At 42.7% G+C, this 26,993-nt stretch overlaps 1 protein-coding gene across 13 annotated transcripts in view; it reads left to right on the top strand.

Moving 5' to 3' along the window:
* Window positions 1-26,993, top strand: part of RAI14 (retinoic acid induced 14) — a 213,977-nt gene that overhangs the window by 125,568 nt on the left and 61,416 nt on the right. For 8 of the 13 annotated variants that reach the window (XM_035291701.3, XM_054252307.2, XM_008992202.4 and 5 more), the window contains one exon: window positions 19,502-19,632. In XM_035291701.3, coding sequence (XP_035147592.2) covers window positions 19,502-19,632 — 131 coding nt within the window. Of the gene's footprint in view, window positions 1-19,501; window positions 19,649-26,993 lie in introns of all 13 variants that reach the window. The other 5 variants (XM_078365618.1, XM_078365623.1, XM_078365616.1 and 2 more) reach the window with 1 other exon arrangement.

The raw sequence follows: 26,993 nt of genomic DNA, 5'->3' as shown, positions 1-26,993 counted from the left end.
TTGCAATTGAGGCACAGGGGTCAACTGACTTGCCCGAGATCATAAATGGTAGAGCGAGGCTGTGCACCCAGGTGGTCTGGCTTCTGGGTTCATGCTTTTAAGCACTATATTATACTGCATTTCAAAAGGTGGGAATGAGATTGGAGATCTCTGGTCTTCTAATCCTAACATAAAGAGTTTGGATTTGCTCGAATAGACAGAAGGGAGCCAGTTTATTGCGAGTAGCAGAGAGGTGTCAAGATGAAACTGTCAAGATAATAACATTCAAATAGTTGCAGTGGAGACATAGAAAGTATATCTTGGGGGAGATGGGGCAAAAGGAAAGGTCGTGAAGGCTGGCTACTTCCTCAATATTTCCTCAGAGTAGCAACATTATCTATAAAGCCCAGCGTTCTGCTTGAATCTCTTCCTCAGGCAAGCATTCATGCACTCATTAAACATTTATTCATCACTGGCCTGTGCCAGCCCTTATGCCAGACGCTTGGGATATAGATGTAAAAGCTACAGTCCATGCCCAGGCCTAGTAGCTCATGTCTATAATTCCAGCACTTTGAAGGCCGAGGTGGGCGGATCACCTGAGGTCAGGGATTCAAGACCAGCCTGAGCAATATGGTGAAAGCCCATCTCTACTAAAAATACAAAATTAACCAGGCGTGGTGGTACGTGCCTGTAATCCCAGCTACTTGGGAAACTGAGGCAGGAGAATCACTTAAACCTCAGGAGGCGAAGTGAGCCAAGATCGCACCACTGCACTCTAGCCTGGGTAAAAGAGCAAGACTCTGTCTCAAAAAAATAAAATCCATGGTCCCTTTTCTTGAGCTCTCAACTTATGTGATACTACTAGGTATGCACCAAGTGACTTTCAGTAGAAAGTGTCTGTAAGTGATACAAAGTTCTGTATATCATGCCCTAGAAATAGAGTTTCAGAATTTCAAAAGCATTCATATTATTATTTCATTGTTTTAACAATAGACTCATTCATTTTCAGTGTGTGGGGTCAGACTGCAGATTTCTGACATAGATATCAGATTAAGGCCTAAATCCACAGCCCAAGACCGCATGCTAGAGTTCCAATATTGCTTGAATAGAATATTCCTGCTTTTGGTGATTTGTGTGTGTGTGTGTTCATTGACTACTTGGCATCTAGTTAAATCACAAAACTCTAAGGCAAGACATTTTTGGAGAATCCCTTGTGATCTCTAAAAGGGTAATGAATGAGTCTTCCCATATGGGAACCTCAGTGAGTTTTCCAAAGTTCTCCATATCTGCCAGCATCCTTGGTTTTGGCTCATCTGTTACCATTGTTAAGAAATGTACAGTTGCAGAGTTCAGCCTTTGTGGCCTTGCCTTGGAGGCCTGTGTCTTCTGTGGCCTGGGGAGACCATGGTAAAGAGGGCCATCTGTGCACATGCTCATCCAAAGCCCAGACCAGACTAATAGTGAACGTCACGGCCCCTGGTCTCATGCTCTTAAAAAATGTTGACCTCTGCCTTTAGACATCAAGCAGAAGTAATTTCTTGGAACTAGATTTTTCCCCCTGTGGGTAGATATTAGAGTTTATTTTGGGCTTGCTATTATTGGAGTGTAGGAAGGCAATAACAAATATGCCCTTTCTTGAGAACTGTAAGAGTTCTGTTCTAAATAAATCAGTGGTGTCTCTTGCCTGAAATATACTAAACTATCCAGACTACTTAAAACTAACCTCTGATAACATTAGACATTGTGCTCATATGTGTGTAGTATTTTGATTAAGTCATTCTGTTTACTGAGGCTTCCAAACCCACTTACATTGCATATAGAAACTTGCATTGACAAGGATGAGTTTGGAGCATTGTGGAATATCCCCTCCAAGCCAAAGAGAAAATTCTCTTTTAATGGAAAAATTAATTCAAAAATATCTGGATAGATCTACCAGGAAGGGCATGGTGGAGGAATGTGAAAGTCTCTGCCATTAAGTACAATCTCTTTGGGAATTCAAATATATTAAAATGTGCTGGAATCACTTATTTTACAATGGAGAAAACAGGCATGTGAGGTTAAGTAACTTCTCCAGGGCCACACACATGGTAGAGCCAAGATTCGAACTCAAGAACCCAGAATCCAGGCTCTTAGCCCTACACTGTTCCTCTCTCTGTGAGTACATATGAAGTGGAGCACCATAAACTTGGAATGCTAGTGTAAAGCTTTGTTGAAATAGATGGTGGGGAACAACGTTATGCCTAGTTGGCAGAGAGATGGCAAGATAAAAATGAGAGAGGAAAAAGTACTTGCAGTTACAACGTAGAAGACAGAATAACTTGGATTTGGGAACTAAGAGCTTGGCTGAGGCAAAGCATTTGCGTGGCTTATGTGCCATGGCCCAGAGAGAGAACTGGGCATAGAGGGATTTAAGGTTTGAAACTGGATTAAGAAAAGCCTTGAATGGGTGCATGGAAGAGTGTGGGATCTCTTGTTGGCCATGGACAGCCATGGATGGTTTTGTATGGGGAAGTGAGGCAGAGCAGTGGACAAGAGCATGTCACTATGAGGAAGATGGCATGGGAAGAGGAAAGAGGGGAAGTGGATCTGGGAAGACCAGTGAAGAGACAATTGAAATATCCTAAACAATGATCAGTGTCAGAATCTCTTCCATGGTTCTATGAAGAATCTACACGTCATTGTACCCCAGGAGCTTGGCAAAGAGAAATGTCTAGGACAATGCCTGGCAAAAGTAGGAACCAAAAATGTGTTTGTTGAAGCAAATTGGATTGAATTAGAGGGTTGGCCATAGGAATGGAAAACAGGTCAATGCCACGAAGACGAGAGAGGTGGCACTGACAGTCTTTGATGAGTAACTGGCTGGGAAGGTGGAGGGAGAGAAGATAAAGCTTCTCCATCTTGGGCTGCCTCGTCACAAACCAAGGCAGGGGGCTTATAACTCAGGGCTCATCTGAAGGAAAGCACAGTCAGCCTGGTTCAGGATAGGGCATCTTGATTGCCCATTGGCATGTATTAAGTCTGTCTGTGCTGAGTGGTGTGAATGCTGAGATATAACTAACTTCTCGTCCAGTTCAACATTTTAACAAATACAGATATGGTTAATATCAAGCCAATATGTCATCTTCTTTGCTGTCAGGCGAAGAGTAATTTTGGCTAACACTATAATCCTACAGAATAGCTAAAAGCATTCACACTTTCTCAGACACCTAGGTCATTCTGATGTGCAGCCTTGTAACTATACTTTTTGAGAAACAATGTGGTAAACAGTTGCCTTTTATTTTAATCATAAAAATTTGTTTTCTTTAGGAAATGTGAAAAACATAGAGAAGTGATTTTAAAACATTTGACGTACGCAGCAGCCTTGAGCTAAATGCCGTGCACAGCCACTTCACTGCAGTTTGTTGTTTTAGTGTCTATACCAAAGACGCCGTCTGGTGATTGTGAACAAACAGGAAACAAATCAATGTAGTGTGTGTTTCCTGCAGCAGGCTGCTGTCAAACTGCAGTCAGTGGGGATGGAGTCCTCGGGGCCATTTGTGATGGTTGAGCAAGCCCTCTCCATGTATCGCCGCATCAGTTTCTTAGGGCTGCCATAGCAGATTACCACCAACTGTGGCTTAAACAACAGATTCCTCTTGCGGGTCAAGAGGCCAGAAGTCCAAAATTAAGACATGGACAGGATTGGTTCCTTTTGGACATTCTGATGGAAGAACTATCCCATGCCTGTCTCCTGGTTCTGGTTGTTGGCAGCAATCCGTGGTCCCTTGGCTTGTAGACATCCCACTCTAATCTCTGCCTCCATCTTGATGTTGCCTTCTTCCTCATGTCTCTGCATCCTCCATTTCATTGCTAAGGATACCAGTTTTTGGATTTAATCTCTAGATTAAATCCTGTGTCTAGAATAATTTAATCTCTAGATCCTTAACGAGTTACGCTGTAAAGACCCTAGTTCCAAATAGGATTGCATTCTGAGGTTCCAGGTAGACATGAATGTTTGGGAGACACTATTAAACCCTCACAGTCACTTAGGAGTTATATGTGCCTAGGGTTAGCTGACACCAAGTACAGGAAGCTGTCTTGGACTCCTACCCTAACTTTGGGGTCCCCGGTTTTTTCCTTAGTACTCAAGAAAACTAGTCATAGACAATTGAGGTACACTGCGCCTCGGGTAGACTCCAACTCCATTGAAGATCCCTTCTTTCACATGTTGAACTAATTCCAAAAGGGTGTGTTTGTGTGTGCACACAGAAAATACAGATTAATTAGCTCTTACATCGAATTTATAACTTGAAGGATTGTTTTCATAGTGTGTGAATTTCTTTAGCTATCTCTTTGCCCTTTGTTAATTTTTTAACATCTGTAAAGGGCATGATCAGGACAAGAGATTACTCTGGTCCTCGATTCTGACCATTTAGACACTTAAAGTGCACTTAAGCAGACTTTGTGGATGAAATCATTTTGTCTGGATACTTCATGTGAAATGCATAATATATCACTTAGGTGAAGGGCAAAGCTCAGGAGTGGTGGCTGCTTATGATGCTCAGACACATGCCAGGAATACTTTTTGAGTGTCCTTGGATTGTAGCCAGCCAGAAGTGTCTTGTCTGGGGGCAAAGAAGCCTTGCTCAGACCCGAAGATATTCATTGTTACATGCATACCTCCCTTTAAGCAGTGAATGAATGTGTGAGTAAATCAAATCCTATGTATTTTTTTCATAAGAGCTTGCTATTCATAGAGGCCTTTTTATGGACATGTTTATAAAGCAAATCATGTTTTAAATGCTTTTGTGTTACTACAAATTTTCTATCTAATACTGAGTTTTCTTTAGGCGTGGTTCCTGTGTTGAAAAGGCACTTATGCAGACCTCAGAGTTCCCAGTCTTGAAACTAGCAGACCGAGGTCTCTCCCTCAGCTCCAGTTGTTATCTGCTGTTCTCTTCCAGTTGGCTTGGTGTTTTGGGAGTCTTCCTCAGTGTGATAGGCATATGCGGGAGGCAGGAAAGAGCTCTGGGAGTGCAGCATTTGAATTCCAGGTCTTCCATTCTCTGACTTTGTAACTTTAGGCAAGATACTTGCATTTTCTGTCCCTCCGTTTTCTCATCAGTAACATGAGGATAACAACACCTTTCTCAGGATGCTCCGTCAGTTTCCTAGGACTGCTGGACAAATGACCACAAACTGGGTGGCTTAAAAGAACAGAAATATATTCTTTCACTGAAGTCCAAAATCAAGGCATTGGCAAGGCCATGCTCCCTCCGAAGGTTCTAGGGAAGAATCCTTCCTTGCCTCTTTAGCTCCTGGTGGTTGCTGGCAATCTTTGGTGTTCCTTGGTTAATGGCAGCACAACTCCCGTCTCTGCCTCCATTATCAAATAATGGAGACATCTTGTGTCTTCTTTAGGCCATTTGGTCTCTCTTTCCTTGTAAGAACACCAATCATTGGATTTTGGATCCAACTTAAACCAATATTACCTCATCTTAACTTGATGTTTGCAAAAAGACTCTATTATCCAATAAGGCTACATTCTGTGGTTCTGGGAAGACGTGTGTTTTCTGGGGACACCGTTCAACCCAGTACAGGTGGTTATGGTAATTTATCTTTTTTCTTTTTTTGAGACGGAGTCTTGCTCTGTCATCCAGGCTGGAGTGCTTTGGCACAATCTCTGCTCATTGAAACCTCTGCCTCCAGGGTTCAAGAAATTCTCCTGCCTCAGCTTCCCAAGTAGCTGGGATTACAGACCCCTGCTACCACGCCTGGATAATTTTTGTGTTTTTTAGTAGAGATGGGGTTTCACCATGTTGCCCAGACTGGTCTCAAACTCCTGTCTTCAGGTGATCCACCTACCTTGGCCTCCCAAAATGCTGGGATTACAGGTGTGAGCCACCACGCCGGACGGTTATGGTGATTTAAATGAAATAAATTATGTATGGCACCTGGAAGGGACTAGCACATACTCAAAGTTCAGCAAATCACAAGAAGCCACTTTCTCATAAGGCTTGACTCATTTGCTGTACAATCCCATTGCTCCTTTCTCATTTGATATTTACTGTTCTTGGTTATGCTCGCCACCCTCATCTCATGTTCTTCACCGTATTTTAGGGACACCTAAGTGGCTCCCTGATATGTCACCAGGATTTTTCCTTTCTGCCATCATTCTGGGAACCCTAACAGTCATTATCAATGACCTGTCCAACGCGCTGCCTCCAATCTATAAGACCAGGCCCTGGACCTTGTCCTTACCTGTCCCCAATCCCATAGACATTGCAGGTACTCCCTCACTAGCACTTCTCACCCTTTACCCCTGGAATCTCTGCTTCAGTCCCTGTCTTTTCAGCCTCCCATGATGGATCAAACCAACCACCCCTTTCCCCCATCCTACCCATTGCCTCCAGTGAAAAATCATGTGACCGTACCAAATGATTTCTCTGTGGAATTATAATTGCTGCTCCCATCTGGACCTTTGGAGCTTCTCGAAGACACTTTTATTCATTTTAAGCAGGTTTCCTTACTCACTTTCCCCAGGAGATATTGGAGGACTACCATGTGTGGGGCTTCTTTGCCCACCACTGACCCTGCTTACCCTGTCTCCCACTTTTCCAAGTAAAGGTAAAAGCCATAAAACACTAACAGCGACTTCTCTGCCACTGCATCTCTGCTCATCCTCCTTTTCCTCTTTACTATCTCAGAGGCAGAACATGATCCCAATTCACAAATATCAGCCTTCTGCCTGGGTTGAATCCCCAATTCTTCTGCCACCTCCCAGCTTCTTTCATCACACCTCCTCCTCTTTTACTCTTTTTTTTTGAGACAGAATCTCGCTCTGTAGCCCAAGCTGCAGTGCAGTGGTGTGATCTTGGATCACTGCAGCCTCCGCCTCCTGGGTTCAAGCAATTCTCCTGCCTCAGCCTCCCGAGTAGCTGGGATTACAGGCACATGCCACCACACCCGGCTAATTTTTGTATTTTTAGTCTAGATGGGTTTTACCATGTTGGCCAGGTTGGTCTCAAACTCCTGACCTCCAGTGATCTGCCCACCTCAGCCTCCCAACCCTTACACCTTTCATGCTCTGTCACCACTGACTCCTTTGCTTGCCCCAGTATATAAACATATTTAAACCCTCCTAAAATGTTTAAACATCCTAAAAAGTTTCTAATATAGTTTGACTGTGTCTCCACCATAATCTCAATTTAAACTGTATCTCCCAGAATTCTCATGTGTTGTGAGAGGGACCCAGGGGGAGGTAATCGAATCATGGGGGCTGGTTTTTCCTGTGCTATTCTGGTGATAGTGAATGAGTCTTATGAGATCTGATTGGTTTCCACTTTTGCTTCTTCCTCACTTTTCTCTTGCCACCACCATGTAAGAAGTGCCTTTCGCTTCCTGCCATGTGATTCTGAGGCCTCCCCAACCATGTGGAATTGTAAGTCCAATTAAACCTCTTTTTGTTCCCAGTCTCTAAGGTATGTCTTTAGCAGCAGCATGAAAAGCAACTAACAGTTCCCTCCTTCATCTTCCTTTCCATTGAATTGCTTTAGCTTTCTCCTTTGGAGAGAACCAACTATATTGTAAATGGAGTGACTGCATATGTTTTTTCACTTCTTTGTGCCTTATTTTCTGTAAAGGGCTAATAGTACCTACTTCATAGTGTTATTGTAAAGGTTAAATTGTAATATAGTACAGCTCCTAGCACTGTACATTTTATTTTTAGTAGTAATGGGATCCTCTTTGGGCTTTCATAAGACTAAGTCCACAGCACTAGTCTAGCACTGATAAACAATGACATAAGTAATTATTGGGTATGTTTCTGTTAGAAGTCTGAGGGCTCCTTGAGGAACAATATTCCTATCAATCTTTTTATGCCAAGCCCTTCACACAGTACATAAGATAAACACATTCTCTCTCTCTCTCTCTCTCTCTCTCTGTAAATAATGAATATAAGTAAATGAGTAGTTGAAACCAATTGAATTAGATGGAATAATTTTTTCCCTGAAGGAAAAAATGGGCTTGACCTATTTTAGACTTTTATCTGCCTCCATGAGACTGTGCTTTGAGTTCTTGTGATATAGTGGATCTTTAAAATTATTTAATAATTAAAAATTCTTAAAGAGGTTAACTAATAGTTGCTCCCAAAGTAGAAAGAAGAAAAACAAAGCCGTTCCATGCACAGCTCTGAATTCAGTCCCTACCATCCAGTGGGCAGTGGGCAAGGGGCTTGAAGCTTAGTGGTGAACAAGACAGATGCTGGCCATTGCCCATGCCCTGGAAGTTAATCCAGTGGAAGATTGGCAGACCTTTACAGACACTTTGGAAATACTGTTTAATTACAACCATGCCAAGGGCTGTGGAGGAGAGCATAGGGGACCCCAACAAGGAGAACTAATCTGGTCCTGGTGGCCACAAAGGACTGGGGAAAAGGAAAGCAATGAGGAGGACTAGCTTGCTAAAGTGGGTAGAGCAGAGGGACCAGCCTGTTTGGATGAAGGTGTTTATAATTGTGTATGTATTACGTCCATGCCACAGCACTCAGCATTCATGTGGAAAAAACCTCAGGAGCACTGACGCAATGCATTTAGGGAGAGTGATGGATTTCAGGGTGAATAGCAGAGACAATGAAACCTGTAGGTGTGAATAATCTTAAGCAAAAATGTAAGGAAATGGACAGAGAATGGTCCTCTCAGAGAATGAGAGGACGCCACACTTTCAGACGAATTTTCATCACTCACGGACCAGCAGATTTTTAGTGGAGGAGCCCCACGGGTCGCCAGCGCAACTCTTGTGGCTGGCGCAGCAGTTTTGCCGGAGCCTTGGCGTGGCAGCTCTTCATGCAGAGTAAACGGGACTGGTTCCCTTACTGACCGGTGTTTGGAGCTCCGGGAAGGCAGAGCCGCTTGTTGCGGACTCAAGAAGGAAGCCAGACCAGAGATTCCTGGGCAGAAGAGCACCATCAGTCTTATCGCTGCTATTTTGGTCAGTGCAGTGGGTTGCTTGAATCCCAGCACTGGGAATCAATAAATTGGATGTCGACTCAGAAACCTAATTAGAAAGGCGGTAATTGTAAAGACGACAGATGGATAAATTTACAATAAAGGGAAAAAACCAGCCTAAGAAGGCCGAGCATATCCAAAATCAGAACCCCTCTCCCTCTACCAGGGATTGCAGTTCCTCATCAGCAACGGAACAAGCCCTGATGGAAAAGGACTATGTTCCATTATCTGAAGTAGGCTTCAGAAGGTGGGTGATAAGAAACTTCTGGGAATTAAAAGAACTTGTTCTAACCCAATGTAAAGAAACTAAGAACTTTGAAAAAAGGTTTGATGAAATGCTGAACAGAATAGACAATATAGAGAGGAATATAAATGAACTAAAGGAGTTGAGAAATACAACACGAAAACTTAGTGAAATATGCACAAGTTTAAACAGCAGAATGGATCAAGCAGAAGAAAGGCTATCAGAGGTTGAAGACCAACTTAATGAAATAAAATGACAAGACAAGAATAGAGAAAAAAGGATGAAAAGGAATGAGCAAAGTCTCCAAGAAATATGGGACTATGTGAAAAGACCCAATCTACGTTTGATTGGTGTACCTGAATGTGATGGAGAGAATGAATTCAAGCTGGAAAATACTTTACAGGATATTATCCAGGAAAATTTTCCCAATCTAGCAAAGCAGGACACTATTCAACCCCAGGTAATACAGAGAACACCACAAAGATAATCCTCAAGAAGAGCAACCCCAAGGCACATAATCGTTAGATTCACCAGGATCGAAACGAAGGAGAAAATACTAAGGGCAGCCAGAGAGAAAGGCCAGGTTACCCATAAAGGGAAGCCTATTAGACTTACAGCAGATCTCTCAGTGGAAACCCTACAAGCCAGAAGAGAGTGGGGGCCAATATTCAACATACTTAAAGAACAGAACTTTCAGCCTAGAATCTCATATCCTGCCAAACTAAGCTTCACAATTGAAGGAAAAATAAAATCTTTTATGAACAAGCAAGTACTCAGAGATTTTATTACCACCAGGCTTGCTTCACAAGAACTTCTGAAAGAAGCATTATACATAGAAAGGAACAACCAGTATGAGCCTTTCTAAAAATATACCAAAAAGTAAAGAGCATCAACATAAAGAAGAATTTACATCAACGAATGGATAAAATAGCCAGTTAACATCAAATGGCAGTAACCCTAAATTTAAATCAACTAAATCCCCCAATCAAAAGATACAGCCAAAACCTAACGGTATATCCAAAGATACACAAAGACTCAAAACAAAGGGTTGGAGAAAAATTTACCAACCAAATGGAGAGCAAAAATAAATAAATAAACCAAAAGCAGGAGTTGCAATTCTCACATTTGATAAAATAGATTTCAAAGCAACAAAGATACAGTGGTAAAAGGATCAATGCAACAATAAGAGATCTTAATACCCAGATACATAAGACCCATAACAAGATTTAGATTCAACGAGACAGAAAATTAATAAGGATATCCAGGACTTCAACTCAGATCCGGAACAAGTAAACTCAATAAATATTTATAGAGTTCTCCATTTTAAATACACAAAATATTGATCGGCCATTATTAATACCCATTTTTAGAGTGAAGCAATATTCCTGTTCTCTCTCCCTCTTTTTCTTCCTCTTTCTTCCTCTCCTTCTCTCCTTTTTTTACTTTTCAACATCCTAGTTCCTCACCTCTACTCAAAAAAAAAAAAAAAAAAAAAAAGAAGAAAAAAAGGAAATGGAACAGACATTTTAGACAAACTCATCAGGTATTGGTCTGAAGTAACTAACATGGAACGCTCTTTATGAAACTACTGGTCAGGTGTTTATGCCATGTTGTATTGGTAATTTTCTGGTTGTAAGGCTTTACTTACATACAAGATGTATTTGTTATTTATGCTCTCTACTAAATACATCTTATATGTTTCAATTTTTGTGTCTTTTCTTCTCTCCTTTAATTTAAATATTACTCCTTGCAAGAACTGGTTCACAATCCAGTCCCTACTTGCGCAGCTGAAAGTTGTCTTTCCCTTCTAGTGTCAATTCACTATTTAGCTCACTTTGCCACTTCTAATATCTTGTTTTGCATTTTTGGTGTCTTTCTGGTATTACTCTCTTTGATCTCCACAACTATATATAGAAAATTGGGGAGCCTCATGCCTATAATCCAGCACTTTGGAAGACTGAGGTGGGAGGATCCCTTGAGCTCAGCAGTTCAAGACCAGCATGGGCAACCTAGGCGATCCCATCTTTACAAATTAAAAAAAAAAAAAGAAAATTTGGGAAAGGCTAGGCTGGTCATGTAGAACACACTCATTTGTTGAAAGAATGAATGAATGAATGAATGATAGGGATTAGATCTCACTTATGTAACAGCTGTAGAATCTCTCTATTACCCTGCACCTAGTAGATACATATCTATAAGTGCTGGTAGGTATAGTCAGCAGGAGAAAATATTATTTGAGCTTCAGGCTTGCCTTTTTCTTGTCCTCTTTCTTAAAATGATAAGGTGTGTGCAGTTTTTTTTCCAGAACAATTTGAGTCTGAAACCTTCCCAGTGAAAACAGTTTACTTTGTCTTTCATATTAGTGTTGCTGATTTTATGGGCAAAACAGTCTGCTCAATGAAAACTGGAGCAAGAAATGCAGCTTTTCTCAAGGTAATCTCAAATAGATTCCTCCAGATGGCAAGCAGAGCCACGCAACCATGGGTGATGGTTAGGGTTTTAGTATCTTTTCTCAAGAAAGTCGAAGAAACACTCTTCCTGGCTTATTCTGTGCCACTGGATTATTTTGATTGAGTTGATATATTTGAAAACTCACACCTCTTGACTAGCCAGATGTCCGTGACCACTGGTTTTTCAGGTCCCAATGATTAAACCAAAATAAAAGAAGGTGATGCCATGTCTGGCCAAGTGCAGACACTGCCGATTGCCAAATCCCCAGCATTCATCACCCAGTTGACGTGCTGTTTGCTATTCTAGATGGAGGCAGGCACGCCTTCCAAAAGGCCAAGCTTCAAGGGAAAATCTGTAAGCACATCAGTGTCATTTGGAAATGATTTGATGAATAGGAAACTTATTAGCCAGCCAATATCATATGTGATATATTAGCAGGAATGTTTGGAGCCCACATTGAGGGTAAGGGCTCTTTCCCACATGCCGCCCTTCATAGCTGACACATTACACATGTCTCTGGAGCATAACATATGGCTTCCTGAACTTGCAAATATGGCCTAATGTTCTCTGCTGAAATAGCATCTGTTTAAACAGTCTCCTGGAAAAGTGAGCCATATTCAATAAAGTTGTTAATTTCATGTCTGTCAATGTTTCTCTAGAGTCCTTTAAAATATGATTTTGAAGGAGCATAGTAAAAAATTTGCATTAAGGCATTATCTGCCTCTAAAAGCGTTTTGGACTCTTGGTCCTAAATTGCAAATATTAAAAGATTCATAGAGCATTAGTCAAGAAGGAACAGTGCAGCTCATCAAATTCCAGAAAAATCACCATTTTAGGTACCTAATATGCGCCAGGCTGTTTATGTATGCTGCATCTAATTCTCAGGATAATGTACAAGTAAATGGGATTTCCTGCCACTTATAGATAAGAACAGGGAGGCTCAGGGACACTGATGACCACGTAGAAGTGATGGAACTGGAATTTCAACTCAATAGCACTGAACTGTGAAGTCTGTCTCTTCTATACCAGGAATTTTCTTGGGCTATGGGTGGGCTGGGTGGGGGTAGATGTTTAAGCCAGAAATCATATGCAAGTTTTTGTGTGGGTGCATTCTTCTGAGGAAAATTTGTAACTTTACCAGATTCTCCAGGGGGTCCATGAGGCCTCCAGAAGATTAAGAACCAGATTTTGGCATCACCCTACTGTTTTTTTAAGAGATGAGGAAACAGCAATTGAGACTGAACCGTTCAAAGGCATTTGACCTGGTGTTTACTTGACCAGAAACTGAACCACAGGACTTCTTTCTAAATTCTGTGTGTGTGTGTTTTGTATGCCTGAAGGGGGATGGTGAGGGAAGGAGAAGGAAATAGAAATAAATTGCATATAGAGAAAAGTACACAAAATGATGTGTAGTCTTACAAGTAGTTATAAAGTCAGCATCTGCAGAGCCACTAATCAGGCCCTGAAACAGAACAAGTCCCAGAATGGTCCCAGTTGTCCCTTCCTGATTGCGCGCCACACCGTCATCCCAATCCTGATCTTTACTTTTATAGTGACCTTATCCTTACTTTGCTTTATAACTTTTTTTTTGAGATGGAGTCTCACTCTTGTCACCCAGGCTGAAGTGCTTACTGCAACCTCCATCTCCTGAATTCAAGTGATTCTCCTGCCTCAGCCTCTGGAGACGCTGGGATTATAGGTGCCCACCACCATGCCTGGCTAATTTTTGTGTTTTCACAGAGATAGGGTTTCATCATGTTGGCCAGGCTGGTCTAGAACTCCTCATGTCAAGTGATCCACCCAGCTCAGCCTCCCAAAATGTTAGGATTACAGGCGTGAGCCTCCTCACCCAGCCTATAATTTTATCATCTGTGTATACATCCCTAAACACTGTGTTGCATCTATCCTGTTGCCATCTTTATGTGCATGCAGTCACGCTGTTGTGGGTTTTCTTGTGTGTGTCTTGCTTCTTTCACAAATACTGTTTTTAATACCCATCCATGTTGTTGTATATAGTTGTAGTTTGTTCATTTTCATTGCTGTGTGCTAGTCTGTCTTTTGACTATTACATAATTTGTGTATCCATTGTCTGTTATTGGAAATTCAAGTTATTTATTTGTAATTCTTGCCTATTATGAGCAATGCTTTTATTAACATTCTAATACATGTCTTATATACAGGTTGGGGAAAGACCAATATTTACTCAGCTTTTGTGGGAGACAAAATACCTAGTTCTGTAAGAAAATAGTGAAGAACTCTTCTTTACCCAGGCCCGCTTCCTTAGTGCCTTGTGGAGGAAGAAAATTCTTTCCAGTAAATTCTCCTGTTAGCCTTAGCATAGGTTCCAGTTGTCCTCAAGGTAGCAATAAAAATCAAAGGATGCACTTGTTGAACAAGTGATTCCAGGGCTTCACCCCAGACTTCCAGGGTCCGAATCTGCCAGATGGGGCCTGGGAGTCTGCAGATTTAACGAGCACCCAGGGAGACACTGCCTTCACCCTGATTGAATTTATAAGGCTGGCCTCCTTCATTGGAAAGAGATTTGAAGAAAGTGTTTATATGATTAAAATCTTGGAAAATTGGCCTTTTGTTTAAAAAGTTAAGGTAGTTGGATTTATTTAGCCTATAAAAAATTTGAAACATGATTTAATAATTGTATGCAAAAGAATGAAACTTTTGTAAATGAAAAAACCAATGTTTGCTAAGTCAAGAAAAATTTGGGTCAATCAACTTCCTGCTGAAGTCAGCAGCAAATACTGAGCATTTACCAGGCACCATGGGGGTAGGAAATGAAGCCTGTTCTTGGTGCCTTCAGGGAGCTAAAGACAGACAAACTGTATGCTCTCGAACTAAAAGCAGGATGCGATATTTCATCAAGCCTAGACCGTAGGCTTTGGTTGAGATGAGTGAGTGGGTGGGCCCTCAGGGACTCAATGGAGTAGAGAAACAGAGAGAGGTCACCAGGAAAGGGTGGAGAGAGCCTGCAGGGCTTGAGCTAGGCTTTAGAAATACGCTCTGCTTAGGCGGATGGGATGACAGAGCATTCTGAAGCAGTGGCTGCTAGTGTTCTTATTGTGATCCTCCAATAAGAAATATATATATATATGTGTGTGTGTGTGTGTGCTTTTTAAGAAGAAATTAATTATTCTTTAAAAAATACACACACACACACATAGTTTTTTGAGACGTCTCACTTTGTCACCCAGGCTGGAGTGCAGTTGTGCAGTCTCATTTCACTGCAACCTCCACCTCCCGAGTTCAAGCAATTCTCGTACCTCAGCCTACCAAGTAGCTGGGGTCACAGGCATGAGCCATGGCACCCAGCCAAGAAATATATTTTATATCATCATTCAGCATACACATACATGTAATAAACAAAAGCTTCATAAGACATTTAACTTTATTAAAGGTGGTACATCTGATGTTTTCTATTTTTCAATTTTTTTTAACATGTTAGGTTAACCAATAAGCCATATAGTGTTCATATAGTTGAAAACTATAGGAGGACCAGAAGCCCAGTGTGGAGGCACAGCCAGTTCTTTCCTATGGATGGCATGCTAGTTAGAAGAGGGAATTTTCATGGGAAGCGGTGAGAGGTGATATTGTTAGTTTGATGGTGGTCTCCAGAAGCCTTCATTGATTCTACAGTATGAATGAATTACTCTGGGATGTTATGATAAAATTTCAAACGTCACCTATTTATTTGACCAGCTCTACTTTTGGACAGTAGATTGACCAAAGTGACTTTTTGAGATGTCTTTTGATGCTTGGGGTTGGGGGGTGAGGAGAGGAATTTGGTTCTGGATTCCAAAGAACCGTGAATCAAAGTGCTTATAAGACATCTGTTTTGTCTCATGTTGTGATTGGCTATGAGAATTTCTGTATAGAATACAGTACTGGAGCTGGGCACGGTGGCTCACACACCTGTAATCCCAGCACTTTGGGAGGCCAAGGCAGGAGGATCACTTGAGACTACCCTGGCCAACATAGTGAAAACATATCTCTACTAAAAATATAAATATTAGCTGGGTATGATGGTAGATGCCTATAATCCCAGCTACTCAGGAGGCTGAGGCAGGAGAGTTGCTTGAACCTGGGAGGCAGAGGTTGCAGTGAGCCAAGATCATACCACTGTACTCCAGCCTGGGCAACAGAGTGAGAATCCATCTCAAAAAGAAAAAAAAAAAAAGAATATGAAACTGGATAGAGTAGTTTTATAGGAGAAGATGAGAAGATGAAGGAAGTATCTCCATGGGCAAGTTTAGGAAGGAAAAGGGATGGCATCTTGAGTGCTGTGCTTCTGGAAGGAGCAGGGGGTAGCCAGTTGTGCATAGCAGAGCTAATCGCAAGTATGATTAGTGGCCTGGCCCAGAACTAGACAACTCTGCTACTGATCAGAATCTGGATTCCTGGATCACAGGTCTAATTGAGACCCTTCTTGGCTGCCACTTTTAGCAAGGTTGTGAGAATTTTAAAACTCTTTTAAAAATATTTTATTTTTAGAGATGGCGCCTCACTGTGTTGTCCAGAGTGGTCTCAAATGCCTCAAGCAATCCTCCTTCTTTGGCCTCCCCAGTAGCTGGGATTACAGTTACGAGCTACCATGCCCAGCAGGAGTAAAATTCTTACCTTCTCTGCTCTTTTCCCAACCTAGCATCTGCTTTCTGTGAACCCCATCCGCAGCACTTATTGAACGTTATTGTGGATTACTTATTGAAGATTTGCTTGTTCTCTGTCTGCTCCAAGAGAAAAGTCAATTCTGGCCGGCATTGAGGAGAGCCTCTAGGTAGAAGAGAAACATTTCAACTCACTAGAAATGTAGCACTGACCTTGTCCTCCAAAGAGTAGGATGGGAAGGATCTCTCCCGCCATGTCTTATAGAAATTGAACTCCCTTAAAGGTCCATGTGGAACTAATTTCCGGGAACCCTTGCAATCGCATTTTTCTCTACTTGAGAGTGGAGTGCCTTAGCAACGTTGAAAAGGAAAATCCTTTCATGTGGCCGTTCCTTTGCTTGAGTACTTTCAGTCCTGTCCTCTGAGGTTTCATATCCTTTTGATCTTCCCAGTCCAGTTTTAATTTGTTCAGTTTAGGTTAGAGAAGGATTTTGAAAAACAATACTTCTCTCTTTTAGGATTATATAGGTAGGGATCATTGGTCCTAAATGGTCTTCGGTAAACTTTCCCTCCCTTTTTTCTTTGCTTGTATAATGCTCTCTGGGGGAAATAAGCTGCACTGTGTTTCTTGGAGCTTGTCCATTTGCTGCAGTTGTTTGTACAGTTGTTAAGCTATGCTTTCAATTCCACCACTAACAAATGATTGTGTGAGAAACGCCGTAATTCTTGTGTTTCCCTTCAATAGGAAGCTTGATTGGTAACTGAATTCAACATCTACTGTCTTCTTTGTGAGTAAATTGCTGTATTAGGAGCGTGGCTGAATTGGTCCAGATACATTCTTACTCTGTTACACATATGAAGTCATCAAGGAGAGCTGCACTGTTCTGTGCGGTAGCCCCTGGCTAACGGCACATGAAGTCTCAAAGTTAAAAATTCACTTCTTCAGTAGCACTAGCCACATTTCCAGTGCTCAGTAGCCACAAGTGGCTCATGCAGTATTGACATTTTGGGCCAGATTATTCTTGGTGGAGGTAGGGCGCCTGTCCAGTGCATTTGTGCATTGTAGGCATTCAGCAGCACACCTGGCCTCCACCTACTCGATGCCAGTAGTGCTCTGTAGACATAACAATGAGAATGTTTCCAAAGATTGCCAAATGACCCCACGGGGGCAAAACAAATCCTGGTTAAGATTCACTGGCTTTGTGGCTATCGCATTCAAAACCTCAGATAGAGAACATTTTCATGATGGCAGACACTATTGTTCTAGAATAATCCCTACCAGAATTTGGGGAATTTTATGTAATAAGAATTTTGAGCTTTGGAGGAATCATAGTGGACAGTCCAAAGTCTGGGGAAACCGAATCACAGAAAGATTTATGGGTGACTTAAAGTCACACAACATGTGTCAATCTGGAGTCCTGGACTTCAATTTCATGCAGCCCAGAGAACAAGCTGCTGATTTTTTTCAAACCTGCACTCAGTGTTGGGTGAGGGGGGAAGACAGAGTCCTAAAAACTGGGAATGGGGCTGGGCACAGTGGCTCACGTCTGTAATGTCAGCACATTGGGAGGCCGAGGTGGGCAGACCACCTGAGATCAGGAGTTCAAGACCAGCCTGGCCAACATGGTGAAACCCTGTTTCTACTAAAAATACAAAAATTAGCTGGGCATGGTGGCACATGCCTGTAGCCCCAGCTGCTTGGGAGGCTGAGGCAGGAGAATTACTTGAATCTGGGAGACAGAGTTTGCAGTGAGCTGAGATTGTGCCACTGCACTCCAGCCTGGTGACAGAGCAAGACTCCATCTCAAAAAAATAAATAAATGAAAATAAAAACTGGGAATGGTTCAGTCCTGAGACATTCAGAGATGCAAATTCTGGGCGCGTCTCTTTTCTCTCTCCCTGACTTGTGGCTTTAAGACCCTGGATAGAGGCTAGGTTTGGGAGGGTGACTGGGACATTTGGTGGACAAACTCCTGTTGGGTTTCCTCATTTCCATCAGTATAGAGATTGGGGACATACTCCTGGGGCCATGGAAGCCTGACATCCTGTGAAATTTCTTTTTTTTAATCTTTTAAATCTTCAGTATCTCCTCTGCTTGCTTCCTTGTAGGTGTCCATGGTAAAGATGTTAATACGAAATACCTGGAGATTCATCTCTTGAGAGGCCACAGGAAGCAGAGTCTATAAAAAGCTTTGGGAATGGGAAAGGAGTCTTGCCCAGGGTGTGGTGTCCCCAGCTGAAGGGGTCAGAAAGTAGGCTTAGCTCAGGGGCCTGGTGTAGGAAATGACTGGAAGGCAGCCTGGGGTTGGAAAGTGCCCGGCGTCTTCCCTTCGTCCCCTCTCTCCTGCATTAATCCCGTGTGCTTCCACACCTCCCAATGACTCCTTAGTCACTGGCCCTATTATTCTCTCATTCCTCTGCTCCCAAACCTTCAGTGGCTCACTGCTGCCTTTCATGTCTTTCTTAATCTTACATTCAGGGCCCATTTGCTCTTATATAAAAATCATCTCTTTCCCTCCTAAGTCTAGAAACAGTTTTGCACACGAGTGCCTTACTGTTACTGTGGTTTGCAGAATTACTCAGTTGGGGTTTGGCATTGACAGTGATTGAGGCTTTGCTCAAAGCTCTTTGATGTTTCATAGCTTGTTCAGGAAGAAGTCTTGTTTCTGGTGAGACTTTGTTAAGTTGGTAGCTTGGACAACTGCCTAAAATCCGTGTGCAGCTCAAAATTCAGGGCCTGTTAAACAGACCAGGAAGAGAGGCAATCAAAGCAGATCGAGAACTGTGTCTCTGTCCACCTTGGGTAACCTCGAGCTGCTGGTTTTGTTCTGTAACACGGTGGACTGAGTGAGCTGTGGATGAAGTCAAAGGCCAGTGCGCTGGGGAACAGCTGTCTAGTTCAGCTAGAAATGAGCTAATGTTTAAACCGGCCTTGAGCTCTTTTAAAGTTGCTTCATATTCCCAGTGTTAGTTAAAAGAAGTGACTTTATCTCAGAGTTTGGTGACTGGCCGTGATTTCATTGAACTATTTATGTTTTCTTTTGGGAAAGTGGCATTGTTGGGTATCTCCATGGTGAAGGGGAAGGTATTTAAAAGCATGCTCACTTGAGAGCAGGTTTTAATTTGAGCAACGGGAGGGTGGAAGGCTGTGAGGACCGCAGCCCTGCTGGTCATTGAGGCTGTGGCTGATGTTGTTCACGACCTCTGTTTCTTCTCTTTCTCTCCAGACCAATGAGTGGAACAAGAATGATGACCGGCTGCTGCAGGCTGTGGAGAATGGAGACGCGGAGAAGGTGGCCTCACTGCTCAGCAAGAAGGGGGCCAGTGCCACTAAACACGACAGTGAGGGCAAGACCGCGTAAGCTGAAAACCTGGTTTGCAGATGTGCTGGTTCTGGGTTTTTGGGGTATTCTCTGGAATCCTTAGTATCCATAGAGGAATTTCACACATGTTCCCTCCCCACTCTCATGTTGAAATATGTTAGAAATATTTTAATCTAGCTCCTTTCCCTCCAAATTCCAAGTCACACATGAAGCTTTACCTTGAATGGGGATACATGTTCCCAGTTATAAGCAAAGGTTTTACCTCCCAAGATTGCAACCAACTGTAGGTAAAACATGAATTCTGTCTTAGATAAGAAACAGCATAAAACAGAATAAAATATTTTCCTATAACCCTCAAACCGTACTGTTAATTTATCTTAAACTATTTATTTGAGCTTCCTTAACAGATCAGTAAGTACATGAGTAGTATGATTTTGCTCTGTGTGGTACTCTTGCTTGCCAAAATTAAAGCTATATATTTAAGTATTTGTGTGTGTTTGTGCATGTGCATGTATTGTTTATATCCATCCTTATGTTGGAAGTGTTGTGGAGAAAGCACTGACCTTGGAGCCGGAAAGATGTCTCACAGGAGCTCTATCACTTATGAGTTGTGTAATCCTTGAGCCTCAGTTTCCTTATTATAAAATAAAGATGTCGGGCCGGGCGGGGTGGCTCACGCCTGTAATCCTAGCACTTTGGGAGGCCAAGGCGGGTGGATCACGAGGTCAAGAGATTGAGACCATCCTGGTCAACATGGTGAAACCCCATCTCTACTAAAAATACAAAAAATTAGCTGGGCATGGTGGCACGTGCCCGTAATCCCAGCTACTCAGGAGGCTGAGGCAGGAGAATTGCCTAAACCCAGGAGGCGGAGGTTGCGGTGAGCCGAGATCGCACCATTGCACTCCAGCCTCGGTAACAAGAGCGAAACTCCATCTCAAAAAATAAATAAATAAAATAAAATAGAGATGTTATTAGTTAACTGTTAGAGTGGTTATGAGGACAAAATGAAATAATATTGTAGGTTGGGTGCTCTCAGAAGCAGGTTCTACGACAAGGATTTCAGTGCAAGTAGTTTTATTTTTTTAAACATGTCAAATGATATTTGTGTAATTACTATGAAACACACAAAGTAGTAGTACATATTATTTAAGTATGTATACACACATACAATGCAAGCAATTTCTGTAGCCAGTGATCCCAGAAAGCATGGGAAAGGAAGACACCTATATTTTTAAGGTGTGTTTTTGACAGGTTCCAACTTTGTCACTCTTTCTTGATGAGGATTCTGGGAATCTGTTTAGACCTAAAACAGGGTTTGGCTATGCTGCCCAGGCTGGACTCGAACTCCTGAGCCCAAGCAATCCTTCTGCCTCAGTCTCCCAAGTAATTGGGTCTACAGGCATGTGCCACCATGCCTGGCTACTCTCTGTTTTTATAAATAAAGTTTTATTAGAACACAGCCACACCCATTCATTTAGGCATTGTTTATGACTGCTCCCACACTACAAAGGCAGAGTTGAGTAGTTATAGCAGAGACTACATGGCTCACAAAGCCCAGAGTATCTGGCCTTTTACAAAAAAGGTTTCCTTATCCCAGGTTTATAGTATGCCTCAGAGTTATTCCACCCAAGGGGTAAGGAACCTGGGATATCTGACCCTTATCTCCTCTCCCTTATAGTTTAAGTGCTGGCCGAGTGCGATGGCTCCCACCTGTAATCCCAGCACTTTGGGAGACTGAGGCAGGCAGAATCACTTGAGGTCAGGAATTTGAGACCACCCTGGCCAACATAGCAAGATCTGTCTCTACTAAAAATAGAAAAATTAGACAGGCATAGTGGTGTACACCTCTAATCCCAGCTACTCAGGAGGCTGAGGCAGGAGAATTGCTTGAACCTGGGAGGCGGAGATTGCAGTGAGCTGATATCACACCACTGCACTCCAGCCTGGGTGACAGAGCATGACTTTGTATCAGGAAAAAAAAAAAAAAAAAAAGGTTGAGTGCTACTCTAGGGGCCATCATGGTCATGGCCAGAAAAAATCTTAGGGGTCCCCAACCCCCAGGCCACAGACCCGACCAGATGAGCATTGGTTGTGCAAGCAGCTTCCTCTGTATTCACAGCTGCTCCCATCACACACATTACAGTCTGAGCTCTGCCTCCTGTCAGGTCAGCGGCAGCATTAGATTCTCATAGGAGCACAAATGCTATTGTGAGCTTCAGGGGATCTAGGTTGTGCACTCCTTATGAGAATCGAATGCCTGATGATCTCTCAGTGTCTCCCATCACTCCCAGATGGGATGATCTAATTGCATAAAAACAAGCTCAGGGCTCCCATTGATTCTACATTATGGTGAGTTATATAATTATTTCATTATATATTACAGCATAATAATAATAGGAATAAAATGCACAATAAATGTAATGCGCTTGAATCATCCCAAAACCATCGTCCATCCCTGGTCTGTGGAAAAATTGTCTTTTACAAAACTGGTCCCTGGTACCAAAAAGGTTGGGGACTGGTGGCCTAAAGGGATGTGGGAAGGGCACTGTCAGCTGTAGGTGGCATAGCACACAGCCCACAGTGGGCACTTGATAAAGACAGTCACCTTCCCTGCTCATCCTAGCTGAGTAGTTCTTAATTGTGGCAGCTTCTGCATTCAGATCACCTGGAGTGCTTTTTAAAAATATTGATGCCATGGCTCACACATGCAACCCCAACGCTTTGGGAGGCTGAGGCGGGTGGATCACCTGAGGTCAGGAGTTTGAGACTAGCCTGGCCAGCATGGATAAACCCTATTTCTACTAAAAATACAAAATTAGCTGGGCGTGGTGGCACATCTCTATAATCCCAGCTACTCTGGAGGCTGAGGCAGAAGAATCACTTGAACCCAGTGAGGCAGAGGGTTGTGGTGAGCCTAGATTGTGCCATTGCATTCCAGCCTTGGGAACAAAAGCGAAACTCCATCTAAGAAGAAAATATATATATATATTGATCAGTTGCTTGGAATCCCTTGGTCTGGGGAGAGGCCCAGGAATGGAGAGTTTTTGTTCCAAGGTGGTTGGTGGTAGATGCTGGGGCTTTTCGCTTCCCTTTTGAACCACTTCTCGGCCTTCTTTCCCCTGCTCTACCCAGTCCAGGTTTGCACATGTTTGTGCAAGACAGCCTCTTCGAGTCATCCCAGAGAAAGAGGAGAGAAGTGTCTGTGACAGTTTTGTTCAAGATAGTACTTACTAAAGAGAAAACAAAAAATTTAGATGAGCCGCTTAGCTACAATTGTGATCACCTTAACAAATTTGAACCTTTTCTTCATAAGGTATTTGTTACATGTAGAATAGATGGTCACACTGTTATTTTATGTTCTCTCTCTCTTTTTATTGTGGTAAAATGTCTATTAGATAAAATTTACCATTTTAACCATTTTAAAGTATACAATGTAGTGGCATTAAGTATATTCACGATGTTACACAACTATCGTCACTTTCTAGTTCTGGAACTTTTTCATCAACCCGAAGGAAACCCTGTACCCTTGAAAGACTCACTCCCAACCTCCCCTCCACTCCCCTGGCAACCACGCATCTGGTTTCTGTCTCTGGATTTGCCGGCTCTGGATATTTTTTATAAAAGTAATCGTATAATATGTGGCCTCTTGTCCCTGCCCCTTTCACTTTACATAATGTTTTCAGGGTTCATCCGCGCTGTAGCTTGTGTTGGTACTTCATTCTATTCTCTTTTCATAGTAGACATATACATAGCAGTTACTTAAACGTCACCACTTCCATTTTGCAGATAATAAAACTGAGGCCCACATAACACAGCTCTCCCTGAATTTACCTGTGTGTGTGTGTGTGAGTGTGAGAGCGGGGGGGAGGGGCAGGCAGTGTTTCACTCTGTCGCCCAGGCTGGAGTGCAGTGGTATGGTCACAGCTCACTGCAGCCTCAACCTCACAGGGTCAAGCGATCCTCCCACCTCAGCCGCTCATTTAGCTGGGACTACAGGCATACAACATTGCACCCAGCTAATTCTGGTTTTCTTTTGATTTTGTAATGATAGGGTCTTGCTGTCTTGTCTTAATGATCCTCCCACGTCAGCTTCCCAAAGTGTTAGGATTACAGGCATGAGCCACCATTCCCAGCCTTCTATTTTCTAGAGAGCTTTTGTGGTAATTTTGCTCTGGAATCTACAGTTGCGTGTCCATCTAGAGGCTTGATTTTGACCCCCAAGGCCTTTTCTCTGGCCCTACCCCACTGACTTACATCCTCTCTCCCTGCTGTTTCTTCTGGAGGTGGAGCTGTCTGCTCCTGCCCTTGCCACAGGTCAGAATGTCCACTTGTGCACCCAGGTTCTATGTCCAGTCCAAAATGCCATCCTCCCTGGTTCTCTTCATCTTTTATGACTTTTCTTCTCTTTGAAATACTAGAAATCTTGATTTAGAACATGGTATATTTATTTTATTTTATTTATTTAGTGATGGGGTCTTGCTATGTTGCCCAGGTTGGATTTGAACTCTTGGGCTCAAGTGATCATCCTGCCTCAGCCTCCTGAGTAGCTGAGACTATAAAGGATGTACCACCACACCCACCTTTATTATATCGAATGAACAGGAACAACAACAGAAATGTCTCCATTCTAAGAACACCCTTGTTTTCTGTAAGGCTTGAATCCCACATAGTACGGTAAAGCTCCCTAGGGACAGGGATGGTATAATCTTGTTGTATTGGTCTTTCACATTGTTCTAGACCCAAAGGAAGCCTTCAGTTGGGATTTGTGGACATAACTTTTCAGTATGATTCTTGTGGAGAAAACATTCTTTTTTTACTGATAATATCTTATGGGTAAATTGCTTAGAAGTGAATTAACTTGGCTTCGGAGGGGAAAGTATTCTTCTGGTGAACATCACAACCTGACCTGGCTCTCCAGCTTCCAGGGCAATTTAAATAGAGAACTACTCAACCTTTACCACCTAGAGAGCCTGGCAGCCTAGAAAGTCCCAAGAATGTGGCAACAAAGGCAGCCATCTCCACAGACACTGGCCAGGAGCCTCCATAACCCAAGGTCAATAACCAGATGGGTGGTTGGCTAATGCCTTAAGACTTTTGAATTTCTTTCTGGAATATATCCTTTCAGGGAAAGATAATGCATGCTAGGAACTTTTCTTCCTCTAAGACTGATCAAAGAGGGGTTAAAAAAAAAGTAAAAGCAATTGAATGACTGGAATTCATTTCGGAAAAGAAGAAAGGAAGGGTGGTGTCTTGGGTAGGAAGGGAACAAAATAGAGCAGGGCCAAGAGTTATAGCTGCAGGCTGTGTTTATGGAGTCAGGCCTGACATGCCTCTGCCCAGCTGTTCTCTTTCCCTGGTAGATGTGAGGAAGTGGGAGGAGTTCATTGCCCTGAAACCTCTTACCGTAGAAGAGTCTAATTGTTTCAAGATGGGTTTCCCTACATTTGGATGTGCATTTAATTAAAGTTATGTGTGTTTGTCTTAGGAACAACCAGACTAAATAAAATCACTGCTGGCACTGTAGTATTTGAACAAATACCACCTGGGCATGTGCGTGTGTGTGTGTGTGTGTGTGTGTGTGTGTGTGTCTGTAGCATTTTATGTAGCCCACTTTTCAGAAATTGGATCTTTTTGGCTATGAAGGCAAGAATCTGTGAGTATTTTTAGATGACTGTGGAGCTTGACTTAAAGTGGGTGAGGTAGGTCTTGAACTTTAGAAATCACTGTGAAAAACTTGAAATTTAGAAATCACTGTGTAAAGGGCTTCTCTGGCTGGTGGCCTGTTGCACGTTCTCTCTTCCTGTTTTCTCAGAATTGGGATGTGTTCGTTATTTTACACTAGCAGTGCAGTCTTGGAAATCAAGTTATACCACCTGATTGGCTTTCTCCAGTCGTCTCATGTGCAGCTGCCAAATTAATTTCCCTGACACCACTACCTGCTGTTTCTGTAACTGCAGCCTTCTTCCTTCCCTGTGAAATCATCCTGTGTCTTTCCTGAGACCTGGTGATATTTGTCAGAGTGATAAACTGAAGAGTGTAATTGCTGTATCCACTCTGAGTCATATCGATTTTTGAAGTTGAGATAACCTCTTATTATACTTTGCAAATATGCTCAAATGTTTGTGTTTCATTAATCTACTAGTTGGGAAGGTATGTTCCAGACTTTATCATAATACAAAAGGATAAAATATGCTCATGGCCTCAAGATGCATAACCTCTAGTTAGAAAGACAAGGCCAGTGAAAATGCTGGAGAATAATTAGATGCTGACCTGCAAAATACTGCATGTAAGGGGTTTAGGACAGAAGAGCTCGTGAGACCCCAGAGATGCTAAGAAATGCTTCCCGCCTGAAGTCTGATGTGAGGTTGGCCTTGTAGAATGGATCCAGCAGGGTTTGGGTGGGTGCAGGGAAACAGGGGTGCAGGTAACAGTATGAACAGAGGCCACCCTATATTGATTGTTTTGGTTTTATGAGACAGGAGTCTAGCTCTGTTGCCCGGGCTAGAGTGCTGTGGGGTGGTCTCGGCTCACTGCAGCCTCCTGCTTCCTGGGTTCAAACTATTCTCCTGCCTCAGCCTCCCACGTAGCTGGGATTACAGGTGCCCACCACCACGCCTGGCTAATTTTTGTATTTTTGGTAGAGATGGGGTTTCACCATGTTTCCCAAGCCGGTCTCAAACTCCTGACTTCAAGTGATCTACCCACCTTGGCCTTCCAAAATGCTAGGATTACAGGCATGAGCCACTGCGCACAGCAACCCTAAATTCAACCTTAAATTGAAAAGGAAACAATGACACCATGGCCATGCTCTCTTTTCCTTAAGAGCTCCTCAGAGCAGCTTGAGTTCAGGGCCCCACTCACTAGATCATTGGTACTCAACTTGATTCCCATTAGAATCACCTGGGCAGCTTTGACAACTGCTGGTTCCACCTGCAGAGATTCTGGTTTCCTTGGTATTGCATGCATAAATCAGCATAAAAATGGATTAATGCGATTGGTAAGATCACAGTATTGTTTGTTTTTCATTTTAGAGCTGTTTTCAAAGTTGGATTAAGTATATTGAGAATGAAGGATTTTACACACTTAAATGGGTAATTGTTGCCCAGGATCAAAGCTCTTTGGCTTTGCTTTTCCTCTGTCCCTCCACTGGCTGGACCTGCCCTGAATGCAGAGGTCAGGAGAGCCTGGGAAATGTAGTTGGCTGTGATAGAGAGCAGAGCAGGGGAGGATGGGGATGGATCTCAGAACCCACAGCAGCCAGTGACCTGCACTCAGCCACTATCACACTGGGGTCACTGGAGCGGGAGATTCTCATGTTGAACAGCAACCAGCTTGCACAGAGGCTGAGGCACATAAGATGATTAGTGTGTGTCAGTCCTTTAGGAACACTCCT

The sequence above is a fragment of the Callithrix jacchus genome, chromosome 2, assembly GCF_049354715.1.
Source record: "Callithrix jacchus isolate 240 chromosome 2, calJac240_pri, whole genome shotgun sequence".
Lineage (NCBI taxonomy): Eukaryota > Metazoa > Chordata > Mammalia > Primates > Cebidae > Callithrix > Callithrix jacchus.
Note: the sequence above shows the minus strand (reverse complement) of the source record. Positions and strands in the feature narration are given on the sequence as shown.